Genomic DNA, 16,572 nt, shown 5'->3' with positions numbered 1-16,572 from the left:
TATATGACAAACTAGTAAAACAGCCAAAACTTAACAAATAAAAATTCCTCCCAAAAAAGATAAATATTGCTTTCAGCATGAATTGTATTGTTTTATATATATATATATATATATATATATATAAAACAATACAATTTAAACAAACAAAAAATATATGTGTTTAATACAACTACTTTATAAAATAGGTACTAACATGCTCATTTTTCAGATGAGCAAACTGAGGTTCAGAGATTAAGTCAGCTTTCTAAGGCTGCATTGCTACTTAGTGTCAGAGCCAAGATTTGTACACAGGTCTGTCCAATTCCAAACCAGTGCTCTTTAAAAACAATAATACTAACAAGTGAACTGTTTTTGTAAAACAGATATATACTCATAAGCATCCACACAATACAGAAAAACACTTCTGTGTTATGTTTAACACAAAATGACTAAACACCCCAATTCCCTCCACATAGAATTAAAGACTATCATTGACAAAGAATATCTTTCATATATCACTAAGAGAAGACTAAATAAATCAGCAAATAAAAAGGGCACATCAGATGATGTTTCTTATTTTCAAATAAAATCGTAACATTTAATTTTACTTGAATTTAACTGAAAAGAAATTAAAGAGTTGCTGAACCTAGATTTATTTTACTACAAAAAGCCCCTAAGTTTACAAACAATTATGAAATATACAAAAAGGATGAAACCACTTTTAAAAGCAACTATGTTTCAAATTAGGGCAGTACTGACCGCTTGCTTTAAAAATAAATTGGTGCACTTGTACTTTTCTACCTCCTGACCTCTTAACCTCATAATTTTGGTGAGTTCTGTTAATTTTACATTTTCAACTTATGTTTGTATGCTGCCTGTAGCCATAATTCTCCATAATTACTCTTAGTTGTATATTTATATGGGTTCCAGGCTTATCACAGTATCTTTTACCAAACTTTTCCCTTACTGATTTTGTTTATTTTCAAATCTTGGTTTGGTGGATTTCATCATCAAATAGTTCCTCTTCCCCCTAACTCATGTGAGCCATATTCCTTGAGAATGCCTGTTGCCTTTGATTTTGGTTTCCAGCAGGTTTTAAGAGCTGTTCTTAGGAAGTTTGGGGGCTTCTTGAATCTGTAGCCTAAAGTCTTTCATCAGTTTTGGAAAATTCTCAGACATCTCTCTCCAAATATGACTTTTCCATTTTTTTCTGTTTCCTCCTTTTGGGACTCTATAATTACACATGAATTAGACTTCTGATTGTAACTCCTATGTCTCTTACATTCTTTTGTGTGTTTTCTTTTTGTCTCTCCATGCTTTATTCTGGAGATTTCCTTCTGAACTGTTTTCTGTTTTCTAGTTAACTGTTTTCTAGTTAACTATTTATCTTTAGCTGTGTATAACCCGCTCTTAAATAAATACGTGAAGTTCTTAAGTTTGGGTATTTTTCAGTTCTAGAATTTTTGCTTTACTTCTTACAGTTCTCAGTTCTTTTTTATTTCCTTGAACACATTTATAGCATTTAAATGAATACCCATAAGTTATTTTTATAACGTGTATTTTTCTCTCTTTAAAAAATTCTGTCTCGTATCTTCATAACTGGCTATTGTCTGGTTTAGTAATGGACACTGAATATGAAAACTTATAGAAAAGATTTGCGTACAAATTTTATTTTCCCACAGAATATTTAAAATTGCTTTTGCTGGGCAGTTAGGGCCTAGTCTAGCATCCAAGTTCTATTTAACCCAATTTCTAGAGTTAAGATGATTTGAAACTGTCTTTCAGTTCCTCAGTGCCAAGTTGGTTTCAAGTTCACCTGTATTTCCCAAAAGACTGTCCAAAGTTCTGTTAAGTTTCTCTGCAGCCACTTCTGCAACTGGTAATAGGTAGCTACAAAGCTGGGCTAATTCTTTGGGTTTCCTTCTTCTCCTGGATATTTTTCACTGCCTTACTACTAGCTAGAACTCTGATGCTTTCAAAGAGACCTCTTATAAAAGAAAATGTTTTCTCCAGGTTTCCTAGTTGTTCTTGGTAGGGTAGTTGGTGCTAATTATTGTCTTTACTTAATTTGACGTAAATTTTAACATCCAGGAAGATAACCTATACCTTGTGAGCAAATCACATGAGGCAAGGTCTGGTTTGCTGTGATAAGAGAGAAGAAGTGAATTTAGTGAAGAAATTAGTGTTAGAGAAATAAAGTTACAGGAGTGATTTTAGAGAATGCAATGGAGAACAGATTTTTATGGAAGATCAGCATTAGGAAATACTGCAGGGACCAAGTAAGTCAAGAGAAGATTAGGATATTGGGTCTGGTAATTAAGAGGTTACCATTAATCATTAAGAGAACAGTGTCTATAGAGAGTGTACTAGAATCAGATAAATGAAAGATAAGTGAGAAGTTGGAGGTAGTGTAGACTTTCTTTAAGAAATCAAGTTATGAAAGAAAACAGATTGATGGGTGGTATTTTGGTAAGGAAAACAGACTCAATGTGATTTTAGTCATGATTGTTTGCTTTTAGCATGGGGCATTTTTGAGCATGTTTGTAGATTGTAGGAAAGATACGAGCAGAGAATAAAGACTAGAGGGACCAAGCAAAATCAATTGAAGTAAATCCTGGAAAACATAGAAAGAAAAGGAGCAAGGATAAGCTTTCTGCTGAGACACAGGAGTACAAAATTGAGATAAATGAACAAAAGAATAAATAACCCGATCAAAAATGGGCAAAAGACATGAAGAGACATTACTCCAAAGAAGATATACAAATGGCCAACAGACATGAAAAGGTGCTCAACATCACTAATCATCAGGGAAATGCAAATCAAAGACACAATGAAATACCACCTCACATCAGTGAAAATGACTATTATAAAAAAGTCAACAAATAACATGTGTTGACAGGGATGTAGAGAAAAGGGAACCCTGTTGGTGGGACTACAAATTGGTGCAGCCACTATGGAAAACAGTATGGGGATTCTTCAAAAAACTGAAAATAGATCTATCACACAATCCAGCAATTCTACTCAGGTATGTATCCAAGAAAATGGAAACCCTAATTTGAAAAAATACATGCACCCTTATGTTCACTGCAGCATTATTTACCACAGCCAAGATGTGGAAGCAACGTTGGTGTCCATTCACAGAGGAATGGATAAAGAAGATGTCACACACACACACACACACACACACACACACACACACACACACATTACTCAGCAATAAAAAAGAATGGAGTCTTGCCATTTGTGACTATATGGATGGACCTAGAGGGTATCATGCTAAATAAAGTACGTGAGACAAATAGTATATGGTTTCCCTTATATGTGGAACCTACTTAAAAAAAATGAAGAAACAAAAAAGAAAAACAGACTCATAGAAACAGAGACCAAACAGATGGTTGCCAGAAGGGAGGGGGTGGGAGGGGAGGGGTGAGAACAGTGAAGGGGAATATAATCAATAATACTGTAGGGATTATAATCAATAATACTGTAATACATTGGCATGGAGACAGACGATCACTAGACCTCGTGTGGTGAGCACATTGAAAGGTACATAGAAATCAAATCACTATATTGTACACCTCAAACTAGCAGAATATTGTATACTAACTATACTTAAATTAAAAAAAAGAGATTTACAAATGCTGAGATGAAGGTACGGGGGTAGGAATTACATGGGTCCAGTTCTTATCGTGTATATTTCTAGAGTGCTGTAAAAGAAAATGTCATCATCTAATTCTAAGTGTGAACAAGTCCGCCTACCTTTCACCAGTCATTGTCCCTCTAACACCTGCAATACAATTTTTGTTGGTCCTTTTGTCTCGTCGCATCAGCTTTTAGAGTACAGAAGTAGAATCTATAGCAATCTGCCCTCTCATATGTCACAAAGTACTGATTTCCTGTCCCCCTCAAAATGTACTTTGGAGCATCTTCATGTAAGGGCCACTTAGGTTGGCCTCTTATTGATATAGAAGTGTAGGAGGAAAAAAAAAAAATCTCCAATCTAAATAAATGTCAAATAACTTCAGCAACTGGTTCTAATTTTTTTTTTCCTTTCTATTTTTCTTTCTTGTAAATGGAAACTCAGGGCAATGACTGTGTTCTATATGCTCTGTCAAGGTATAGCCAACACTGGGGTGTTAGAGTTATAAATAGCAATAAAATTCCCAAAGAATAAAACCGACTATAACCCAATCAATTGCTGCTAGTGAGGCACAGGCTGCACTTACAACCACCAGGAATAAAGCTTACCCGTGCTTAATCATGGTGTCCAGAATGTGAGTTACATTTTGGTAATTAAAACTTTCATTTAATTATTCATTGATTACTTTCTATTTGATTCATAGTAACCTGATGAGAATGTACCAATACTATCCTCATTTTAAAGTAAAATAAATGAGGATTCAGGAAATTAAAGAGCATACCCAAGTTCATATATTCAGCTACCATATGCAGACCTGGAATTCAAACTCGTTTTTCTGATTCCAAAGCCAGTAGTGTTCTTTACAATCCTATACAGCCTTCTCCTCAGGTTAACACGTATAATAGTTGGATGGTAGTACTTTTCCTTGTGAAAGAATGAGGAATCAAACTATTTGTTTAACAATACAAATCCTCATCCTGTGGGAGGCAGACAAGTATTATTGACCAAACCATAAAGATGGAGTTTATTAGATAGAAGCTATTATTCAAGAATTAGAAATGGAGCAGGTCCTCTTGTTTGACTTCAGTTTTCTAGTGTCTGGGCAGTGATATATTTAACAAAGCATATGCTTATGGTAGATTATTTGTTCAGTATTTAAGATAAAGAATTGCCTAAGGAGATGTGACATTACCAAAGAGGCAAACTTCTGCTTTGCGTATCAGGACATTACATTTTATTTCTTTACTTTGCTGCCTAACAATTTCGATAGATTATGTGAGAAAAGAATGAGGTGGTGAATAAGTCTGTGAAGAATTTTAAGGTTCACCTAAACGATAGGTATAGTGAACTATTACCACTGCATCTTGCGCAATTAATTATATTGAACTTTTAATGTTTTTGAGATTTTATGTTGTAACCAGACTTAAAAAATAACTTGTATTAGAACTTTCTCTTAATATTCCTGCAATTCATGCTGAGTGTTACCAAACATTAGTTGGAAATAGTAGCTATAAACAGATGAAATTTGAGAAAATATAAAAATAGTTGCATTTGCCTCTTTAGAATATGATGGTGATTTTTACAAACTATGCTTTATTCAACATTGAACATATGGCATTGAGGTTCTCAGAAAACTATATCTCTGATCAGAATTTCTATCATTATATTTAACTACCACCTTAGAAATTTTCCATTACACTTTACTGCTTATCCCTTTCTAATATAGAATGTTGTTACACAAAAATATCTATTAGAATACTGCAGCAATCACAAAAATTAAATACAAAGATGGTTACATTAAAATAAATATCACAAAATTTTAACCAGAAGAAATTTTTAGTTAATTCTTATCCATTACAAAGATTCTAACATATAGGGCTTGGTTTCATTCTAATGATACCGAGTACATGCTAATATTACCTAATATTTCCTTTTGCAGAGTAATTTGAAATTTTATATATATATATATATATATATATATATATATATATATATATGAATTATGCCAACTGAGGTGACCTTCATTTGTTTTCAAATATATACATATATGTGTGTGTGTGTGTGTGTGTATATATATATGTATATATATGTATATATATATATATATATATATATATATATATATATATATATATATATATATATAGTGGGATAATTAAGTTCGCGAACTCATCCTAGAAAAGGTGCCACATACCTCATTGCTGAATATCAGTACTGTCACCTTCGAAGTACTCCCCTTAGGAAACTATGCACCGATGTCAGCACCTAGTCCACCGTTCAAAGCAGTTTTGGAACTCTTTTTCTGGAATGGCTATCAGGGATGTCGTCGTATTACCCTTGATGTCCTGAATGTCATCAAAATGTCTTCCTTTCAATATTTCCTTTATCTCAGGGTAAACAAAGAAGTCACTGGGGACCAGATCAGGTGAGTAAGGAGGGTGTTCCAATACAGTTATTTGTTTACTGGCTAAAACCTCTCTCACAGACAGTGCCATGTTACCTGGTGCATTGTCGTGATGCAAGATCCATGAATTGTTGGCAAAAAGTTCAGGTCATCTAACTTTTTCACGCAGTCTTTTCAGCACTTCCAAATAGTTAACTCAGTTAACTGTTTGTCCAACTGGTACAAATTCATAATGAATAATACCTCTGATATAAAAAAAAATGGTTAGAAACATCGCTGCAACAAGTTCGTGAACTTAATTGTCAGACCATGGTGTGTGTGTGTGTGTGTGTGTGTGTGTAAAATATGTTTTATTTTTAAACAAATGAAAGTACTGATACAAATATTGTATTTGTTGTATATTTTGAATTTTCCATTAAGAACTCTCATTATTTTTGGATAAGAGCTTTCAAATGAAATTAAAATTATTTTTTATAATTCTGCCATATAGATTCATTATTATCTCTGTTTCTTATTTAAAAATCAAAATCAGAAAAAAGAATTTTATAAATCTCTGAAGATATGTAATATACTGCAAAGACTAAAATAATGAATTTCAAATTGGCAAGTGAATTTTAAGAGATATTAGGTAACTTCAAAAACATAGGAGGCATACTGCATTCACTTATAAACTACTGGTTATAAAACAAATAATTCAATATAAATAAATTTAAGCACAAATCATATGTCATGTATTCATGAAGTAGAAATGATACATAGATATGACTAGTCTCAAAATGAAAACCCTAGAAACTTCAAAGAGATTACACAGTAACGTACAATTTTTAAAACAAAATGAATATGCAAAATAAGGATATCAACTAAAACTATGTGCAGTTATTAAATTTCATTTCTTAATAAGCGATTAACTAAAACCTGTTAAGAACTTGTGTACTACAGAATGACATCGATGCTATACTAAAATGATTGACAGAAGGCAGTCTACACAGAGATTCAGAAATGTAAAACAACTGCTTATTTTATATTATTTATATTTTACTAGAAAAGCAATGCACATTCATTTTAAGAATGAGTTTTTATTTTCTAACTGTATTGTTGGAATTTCCCAAAATATTTTTTTGAGTTAACCATTTAAAACTCATTCATGTTAAAAAATGGGCAGAGGACCTGAATAGACATTTCTCCAAAGAGAACATACAGATGGCAAACAGACATATGAAAAGATGCTCAACATCACTAATCATTAAGGAAATGCAAATCAAAACCACAATGAGCTACCACTTCACACCTGTCAGAATGACTATTATCAAAAATTCAACAAATAACAAGTGTTGCAAGGATGTGGAGGAAAGGGAATCCTCACACACTGTTGGTGAGAATGTAAATTGGTGCAGCCACTATAGAAAACAGTATGGAGATTCTTCAAAAAACTAAAAACAGAGCTGCCATACAACTCAGAAATACCATTCGAAAAGATATATGCACCCTAATGTCATTGAAGCATTATTTACAGTACCTAGGATATTACTCAGCAAGAAAAAAAGGATGCAATCTTGCTATCTGTGACAACATGGATGGACCTAGAGGTTATTATGCCAAGTGAAATAAGTCAGTTAGTGAAAGACAAATACCATATGATCTCATTTACATCTAGAATTTAAAATGTAAAACAAATGAACAAACAAAACAAAACAGAAACAGACTCATAAATTCAGAGGACAAACTGATAGTTGCCAAAGAGGAGGGGGTGGGGGAATGGGTGGGAAAAATTGAGTGCCACAGGACTGAGTTTGATTCTTTACCTCCACCCCCTCCAAATAAAAGTCATTCATATATTTTATTATGCATCCTACAGCAAATACTAAGAAGCAGACAAGAATGATTGTGGTACACAGCCTAATTACAGAAAATAGCTAATATCTTTTTACACTACAACATTTTGAAATCAATTTTGTGTTTATGGAAGCAGCATTTTTTTCACGCATATTATTCAAGATTTTTTTCTGTCAGAGTTTTAGTTTCCTAGGGCTACTGTAACAAATTACCACATATTAGGTGGCTCACAATAGCAGAAATGTATTTTCTGTTCTGGAGGCTGGAAGTCTGAAATCAAGGTGTCAGCTGTCAGCAGAGTTGGTTCTTCTTAAGACTGAGGGAGAAGCTGCTCCAGGCTTCTCTCCTAGCTTCTGATGGTGGTCAGATATCTTTGGGGTCCTTTGGCTTGTAGCTGTATCACTGCAGTCTCTGCCTCCATATTTCTGTGGTGTTCTTCCCTGTGCCTCTACCTCTCTTCTCTTCTTACAAGGACACCAGACATTGGATTAAGGGCCTGTCCTGTTCCAGTATCACCTCATCTTAACTACCTACGTACATCTGCAATGACCATATTTCCAAGCAAGGTTACATTCTGAGGTTCTGTGAAGGGCACAAATTTTGTGGGGACACCATCCAACCCAGTGCAGTCAGTTTCCTTAACATTAAAGAAAAAAAAACCCATATGATACAGGACAAAATAAGAGTGATGAAATAAATGAATCATTACGGAATATACGAGTGTGATCTTTTAACTGACTCTGGGTGGTGAACACACAATGTGATATATAGATGATGTAATACAGAATTGTACATCTGAAAACTATGTAACTTTACTAACCATTGTCACCCTAATAAACTTTAATTTAAAAAAACTAAAAATCTCAAAAAAAAAAATGAGTGTAACCTTGTATTTTTGAATCAGATACTTGGATGGGAATTTACCTTTGGGATTTTTCTCATTCACAAACATGACTTCCTACAAAGAGAAATTTACAAAATTCTTCAGGAAGGACTCAGGGGATTAATTTAGGTGTATTCATTTGTTTCTAATTTGAGCACATTTTCCCTAGAATTTTCGAATTCTGATTTCACTACAGAATTGTTCGGATTTGAATAAAGCCTATAAAGTAAAAGCAGTAAACACGCCTGGGAACTAAAGTTAAATATTACGGAGTTAAATATTAAAGTTAAATCTGAGTAAACTCAAGTATTTCTTTTTCAAATTTTATTTTTATTTTTTTTTAGTTAGGTATTTAATTCTTATCTTTTATCCATATAGTTATGTTGACATTTTCTGCACTTGGATTCCCCAATTTAGAATTTGTAATCATTAAAAAAATGAATTTTTCCTGTATTTGAATAGTTACTAGGCAAATTAATAGTATAAATATGATTTCAAAAATAGCTCAAGACAAAAATCATTTACATGCACATTTAATTTACATGCCTATGTACCATTTGAACAATTATCTCTTTTTCATCCTTCATATCGTAATTCAAGCACCATGTTGTCAGACCTGGTTCCCTTCAGTAGATGAAATCCCTAATAGATGTTCATATGGTACCCATACTGTTTCTCTGTAGCACTTACCACTATGTCAATTTTATATTAACTTTTGTAAATGTTTACCATTGTTCTCCTCCACTAGACTGTAAACTCCATAGGACAGGTACTGTGGGATATGTGTATTTTACTCATCTTTATTTCTCTGACTAGCTCAGTACTTGCTGAATAACTGAATAAATTAGAACTGAACATTTAAGCATAAAAAATTAATATGTGAATTATGAATCAATCTTATCAATTTGTTTAAAAAGTCCTCTACCCAGTGAACTTCTCTTGAATAAACATTTACAATTATAGTTACCATATATAAGTAAAAACATTAAGGGTACATTGATTTTAGCATTTGGAATATATCATATACTTTTCTATTTCAGATAGGCTTGGCTGAATTGTTTTGCATAGCACAATTAAAAAATGCAGGGTTCAAATGATGAAAGATTTTATTATTTCTCAAAGACATTCTGGGCTATAATTAAAATAAATAAAATTGAATTTAAACCTAAGTTTTATAAAATTTATTAATCGCTGTAACAGCAATTCTACATTTTTACTTTGCAATATATAAAACAAGGAAAAATCCCTTTAAAACAATGAATACTATAAAAATAATACTTGAAAAGTTAAAAATACATAATGCTTATATTTGAGGAAGTTACAGTGATATTGATATTAATTATTGCCAATTAGGGAACTCAAAATTCATTCCATGATCATTATGAAGTATTTGAGCCACAGAAAGTCTGTTGCAAATCTGAATATCTACCGGTAAATTCAGAATTTAGGGCATGTACATGTAATTATACTCTCTCTCTCTTTTGACAGCTTAAGTTTACATATTTAGATAAATATACCTAGCATTCTTTTTTTTAATTTCCTGGTTAGAGAAAGGACTGCATTTCAAAAGTCAAACATAATGCTAAAATAAACACATTAATCCAGTTTTGAGATGCTGTTGCTCCCTAAGTTGAACTTTCTGTGTCGTGCTAGTATTTCCTACATTTTCTAATGGAGAGAAAAAAAAGCTAAATATCCTCAATTTCCACACATATGTAGTACATCGCTCTCCTATATGTATCCCATACTTCCTTGTATTAAGCTGTCCAGGAATATCATATGAAAAAATTAAGAGAAACTGAGAGGGAAAACTTGAAGGATCAGATGATAATGACTTTCTCATAATTTGATAGCTGCTCTAAGCTTGGCTGAGCGCCCTCTGGGGTTTTCCTGTACATCCTGTTCTTCTGGAGTAAGTACTTTCTTGTGTATCAATTCCCACATTAAAGGGGCCCTTCCTGTAGAATCTCCTTCCTTGTTTTCGTGATCTGAACTCAACTGTGATGTTTGTTTCACCTTCTGTCTAACACTTAAGTTAAACTTTTCTGTCATGCTTATCCCAAGCAAGAATCGTTTGACAATGCGATCCTCCAGTGAATGGAAAGAGAGGGCAACAAGGCGACCACCAGGTCTCAGAAACTTCTGAGCTGTCTTCAGTCCTGTGTAAAGTTCATTGAGTTCATTGTTCACAAATATGCGAATAGCTTGGAAAGTCTTGGTAGCAATATGTGTAGATCGTTGTAACAAGTCTTTTCGGGCGTAAATAGCAGAAGGAGGAAATGCACCTGTGAACAGATTTTGTGAAAACAGGAAAAGAGGACACATAACGTTAATATTTTCCACTGTAAATCTACTGGGCTGTGTTGCGTGTGTGTATATATTTGTGGAACCACATTTCCTTAGAAAATTGTGGCATTTCCATCCAAACTTCCCATTTTATTTGCAAGCATTCTAACATGGCTTAAAACTATTGTGTCAGAAACATTTTTCATAACTCATAAAAGAAATGGAGTCAAACGGGAGGAAAGAAAAAAAGAGAACTCTCTGCTACAAAAAGTTCAATAGCTCCCAAATAGAATAAACAAAGAAAATTGCACGTAGGCACATTATAATCAAACTACTACAAGCAAAAAATAATCAGAAAAATCTTCATTACAACAAATAAAAACAACACATTATATAAAGGAAGTGAAAAGTCAACCCAAAGAATTGGGGAAATTAATCAAATATATGGTGATGGAAGAACTGACTCTGGGTGATGAACACACAATGGGATTTACAGATGATGTAATACAGAATTGTACACCTGAAATCTATATAATTTTACTAACAATTGTCACCCCAATAAATTAAAAAAAAAAAAAAGAATGGGGGAAATATGCAAATTATATATCTGATAATGGATTTGTATTTAGAATATGTAAAAGAAGCAAATAAACATGTATACTATCTACATATTTTAAATCCTGCAGATCGAACCAGACATGCCCCATCTAGTTTTCAATATAAACAAAAAACGTTTATTTTTAAACAAATCAATAAATGTAACCTTATCTTAGACATCCTATTGGAACACAAATATTATATTAAAGCATAATATTCAATGCATTTATACAGAAATTTTTATTTGATTTAGGCGCTCATTCCTAGAGAATATTATCCCATAGAGAAGTAATCTTTCCGGTCCAGATTTTCTATGAACGAAGATCTGAAAGCATGACTGCAGTCCTGGCACTTGGGACTCCTTAGCATGCTTCTTACAGCAAAGTAAATTATACAAGGTTTGCACCTTAGTTCACATTTTAGTAATTTGGAGGTGCAGTAGCAAAGCGCATTAAGACACACCTGATTAACATTCTTATGGAATTGGATCAGAGAAAGGGAGAAATAATGTATCAGGGTTCACTCTTTCCTCTATAAAACCTACTTTGCTGAAAGGTTTGAAAATGTTAGCCACTAGGAAATTTATCTTCCAACAACCAAGTCTGTCACAAACAAAATGTCAAAATCAAAGCAGAAGATACTCCCTTCCATTTACTATTCGATTTCTCCATTTGGCAGAGAAAGAGTTTGGTCACTAAGAAATGTTTCAAAACATTCTAAGTATGTGAACAAACATGGAATTCTTCATATTTTAGAACCTGAATTTAGAAGAGACTTCAGGAAGGTTGCATTCCTGAATACCTTGTATGATTCAAACCTTGCGTAATTCAACACTAATTTTCTTAAAGGAGAAATGTAATACAAAATACATTTTATTGTTCATGGATTTAACGTAAAATAGGAGGTAAACATTCATGAAGCATATGAATTAACAAATACTATGGGATATTTTTGCTTTAATGCTTAAAATATTCTTTTCTTAACATTATCTCTAACATTTCATAGAAATTAAAAGCATGGTTCAATGTGGTAATTGCTTAGCTTTCTTGGCATTTTATCACATTTTAAAGATACATATTCGAGGATGTGGTTTTTAACATAGCACAGAATTAGCTGTGTCTGGCTATATGTTAACTAAATTGATGAAATCACAGCAAAGCAGAGAGTTTAATAAATATTTGCTTGATATTATCATTGAATATACAGAGGGCTCCAAAAAAATGTACGTATTTTAAGAAAGAAAAACTATTAAAATTGTAATACTCAATATATACCAGTAACAAAAGATGAATACAAGTCACATTAGACTTCTGCATTTACAAGAGGTGCTCAAAGTGGTTACCATCAGCATCCAGACACTTCTGATTACGGTGAACTACTGTTTGAGCAACATTAAGCGGTGTACTTATATACATCTTTTTGGCACCCCCGGTATTTCTGAAAACTAATGAAAATAGAAAATGTTAAAAATGACAAAATCATGTTTGAAATCACCATAGAAGTTCTAATACCATGTTTTCCCAAAAATAAGACCTAGCCGGACAATCAGCTCTAACGTGTCTTTTGGAGCAAAAGTTTATATAAGGCCCGGTCTGATATTATAGTAAAATAAGACCTAATATTTATTATATTATATTTATTATATTGTATTATATTATCATATTAAAGACCCGGTCTTATAGTAAAATAAGACCGGGTCTTATATTAATTTTTGCTCCAAAAGATGCATTAGAACTGATTGTCTGGCTAGGTCTTATTTTCGGGGAAACACGGTATAAACAACAGCATTAGTTCATTTGACATGACAAAGTATTGTGGAATTTCTGTTTACTAGCTAAAATGGCACCTTCCTATGGCAGAATTACTGTTTATAATTCATTCAGCCAGCTAGCTATGAATCTATAAGATTCCTGACTAATTCCTTTAATTGAGGGAATCTGTTTTAATTTTATTCACAAAAAGTGAGACTTTATTAATATTTAATATGACGTAATTTCAAGTTTATATAATTCATATTCACATTAGGTAGATCTACACTATATACGAATCTGAAGCTAATAGATTAACTTCACTGTGATGAGACAAGCTTTTCTTTATAAGGTCTAATTAGGTCTTGCCAATGTCATATCATGGAGAAAGATTATATTTAGGAAGGATGGTCCTGAAGATAACAGGAATAACTCCAATCCATGAAACTTTTCTTCGGGGCTGTTTTACCTTTGTTTAGGGAATCTTAATCTGGACTACATCCAGTGGGTTTCCTCAAAATAATTTCCTCAAGTCAACTTTCTCAGGTCCTATCTTTAGAGACCAGGAGATGACAAGGGACTGCAATGGGCAACATGTTTTGAGGATCTTTAGGTGCTGTTCTGGGGATCAAAGGCACATATCCTGCCTTTTTTTAGATAGATTCAATTTCCAGGGCTACCGTTCCTTTATAGTGGCACTTTTGTGTCTGTAATTTACAGGAAGAAAGGCTGTCAATGCAGATTGTGTAAAATGAAATAAAAAAGAAACAAAAGAATAATAAACAGCATATGGTAATAGAAATTAAAGCAGTAAAACAAAACATCAGCTGGCAATGGTACAAACACTCAAAATGACAACAACAAAAGACAATCTTACTATTAAGGATGAAGCAAGGTTTTTTGAATTAGAAAGTTAAAGACAATCAGAAAATGTCTTGTGCCTCTGAGGTAGCAATAATGGGCTTCCTTGTGAAAGTCACTGGTCAGAGAGCAAGGGACAGTTGTCTTAGGTATACACACACAAGGTAGGGACATCTGCCTACAAGTAGCCAGGAAAAAAAAGATTTAAAAACTACACCAGATCCAGTGCCTACCTATGGGCTGGACTCTGAATCAGGCCCTGGAAGAAAAATATTAGTGAGGCCTGGTCCCTGCCCTTGAGGAGCTCACTGTTCTGCAATCCTTCCTCACCTCTTTCTCATCTTCCATATCCTGTTATCAAAAATAGAAACCGGTCTCTGCTTTTCCATTTCCTGAGTTTAATCACAGAATCTTGAATGGCTAATTCATTTGATTAAGGCATAGAGTAAGTAAGACAGAAAATATGGACTCAATCACAATTTGGGCCATTTGGTTTGGTACTGAGAGAAAATCTTTTCGTGTTTTATAAGTCCATCAATGGATTTAGTTAACACTGGGCCAATGTATATTAGTCCTAAGTGGGTAGAGGTGTGCTTACTCCTAAGTGTAGCACTTATCACGCTTTACTGTAATTACTAGTTTACTTCTCTGTCGGATTCACTTGATTCTGATCTCCTTGTGAACAGGAACTATTTATTGTTCACTCTTACATCCCTCGTACTTAACAGGGAAGCTTATGATTCTAAACCCTGACTGTAAAACAGAGTCACCCGTGGAGCTTTTAAAAAAATAAAGATGCCTGGCTCCAGTCCAGACCTATTGAATTCGTTTCAGGGTTTACTACACAGGAATTACTACTTTTAAAAAGCTTTACAGAGGATTTTGACTTGCAGCCAAGATTAAAAACTACTATAGTAAACACTCAGTAAATGATTGTTGAAAAGATAATGAATAGATAATGAAAAAAAAAAAAAACACACCAAAAAACTAAATTGATAAATAAATAAAAATCCAGAACCATTACCACAGAGAATTTCATCCACATCATTGGATAGATATATGATGAGTATAATATTTATCACATCAACAAGTGACTAAAAGAAGAGCATAATATTTTTAGTCACAGAAAACATTATGAACAGAATGTAAAATTAATGTCATAAAATAGGCCCTGTCTTATATGCTATTTTTTGGCCAAATGTGATTGTGTGTACAAAATTATAACTTTAATGGGGCAATTGAATTCTCAAATTTACTGGTAATTTTATTGTTTCAGTACAACTGTTTGCATGTGTTAAGTGATACCTGGATGCTGACTGGGAATGTCTTTAATGAACCAATTATTTGCACATGCAATAGAGAACATGCAAGTAATTTTAACCTTAGGAAATGCAAGCTTGCAAGTCCTTATTATCTGATGTGAGCAAATGTACGAGGTACATTTTATTTTCACATATTTCTTTTAAAGAATAAAATAAGACATGAGAAACTAGTGTTAAAATTTGGAAATTGATGTTTAAGCAAATTCATGAAGATCTTGTGTCATTTAAGTTCATTTTCTTGTCTCCCCCAAATTAATACACAATATGGTTGAGAATTTATGTAAGCTTTATTTCACTTAATGCCTATGACATCCTAAACCACAAGTTTTCTCATTTCTTCAAAATAACCAAACCGTTTTCCTCCTAACACTTTAAAATAGCAAGATCATGTCAGTAAAACTGACTACAAAAAGAAATTAAAAGCTAATATACATTTACTATCAAGATGTTTCCAAATTAAGTATACTTTTTAAAATGTACATTTAAAAGTAAAGGTACAGTAAACACACTATAAGTTCTAATTTCAGTATAATTTTGAGACATTATGTAGCATATACTTCTCTCATAATAATGTTGGGAATATTAATGACATAAGAGATTGAGCCTAGCTGTTCAAGAAGATTGCAAAACAATTGTCACCCCAATAAATTTAATAAAATAAAATTAAAAAAAAAAAAGAAGATTGCAAAAGAGTTCAGCTTCCTTAAAGATCCCCATTCTCCATTCCAGGTCAGGTTGCTGTTGTTGGTATGTTGTAGGTTCCTGAAAGTTTCATATCCTTCCTCTTTCCTTTCTCTCATATCAGCAAATTCTGACAATTCTACTATCTGGAATGTGTCCAGAGAACCCCACCACGTCTCACCAACTCCACTGCTGTCATCTTTTCTACAAAGCCACCAGACTGATGCTTTTTGTACAATATTTAGATCATGCCATTCCACTGTTCAACATGTCCAGTGTCTTCCTATCACATGACATAGAAATTGAAGTTCTCATGGCCAAATGTCCCTGTCATATGC

The 16,572-nt window shown here is 33.1% G+C and overlaps 1 protein-coding gene across 6 annotated transcripts in view; it reads right to left on the bottom strand.

The window, feature by feature from the left end:
* METTL15 (methyltransferase 15, mitochondrial 12S rRNA N4-cytidine) overlaps positions 1-16,572 on the bottom strand; it is a 180,859-nt gene that overhangs the window by 6,316 nt on the left and 157,971 nt on the right. For 4 of the 6 annotated variants that reach the window (XM_019749183.2, XM_074336158.1, XM_019749182.2 and 1 more), the window contains exon 7: positions 7,842-11,024. The exons of 1 other annotated variant lie outside the window; for it this stretch is intronic. In XM_019749183.2, the coding sequence (XP_019604742.2) occupies positions 10,579-11,024 (446 nt within the window). In that variant the 3' untranslated portion in view covers positions 7,842-10,578. Of the gene's footprint in view, positions 1-7,841; positions 11,025-12,923; positions 13,067-16,572 lie in introns of those variants that run through there. One more of the 6 variants, XM_074336159.1, reaches the window with a different exon arrangement.

The sequence above is a fragment of the Rhinolophus sinicus genome, linkage group LG06 (assembly GCF_036562045.2).
Source record: "Rhinolophus sinicus isolate RSC01 linkage group LG06, ASM3656204v1, whole genome shotgun sequence".
NCBI lineage: Eukaryota > Metazoa > Chordata > Mammalia > Chiroptera > Rhinolophidae > Rhinolophus > Rhinolophus sinicus.
Note: the sequence above shows the minus strand (reverse complement) of the source record. Positions and strands in the feature narration are given on the sequence as shown.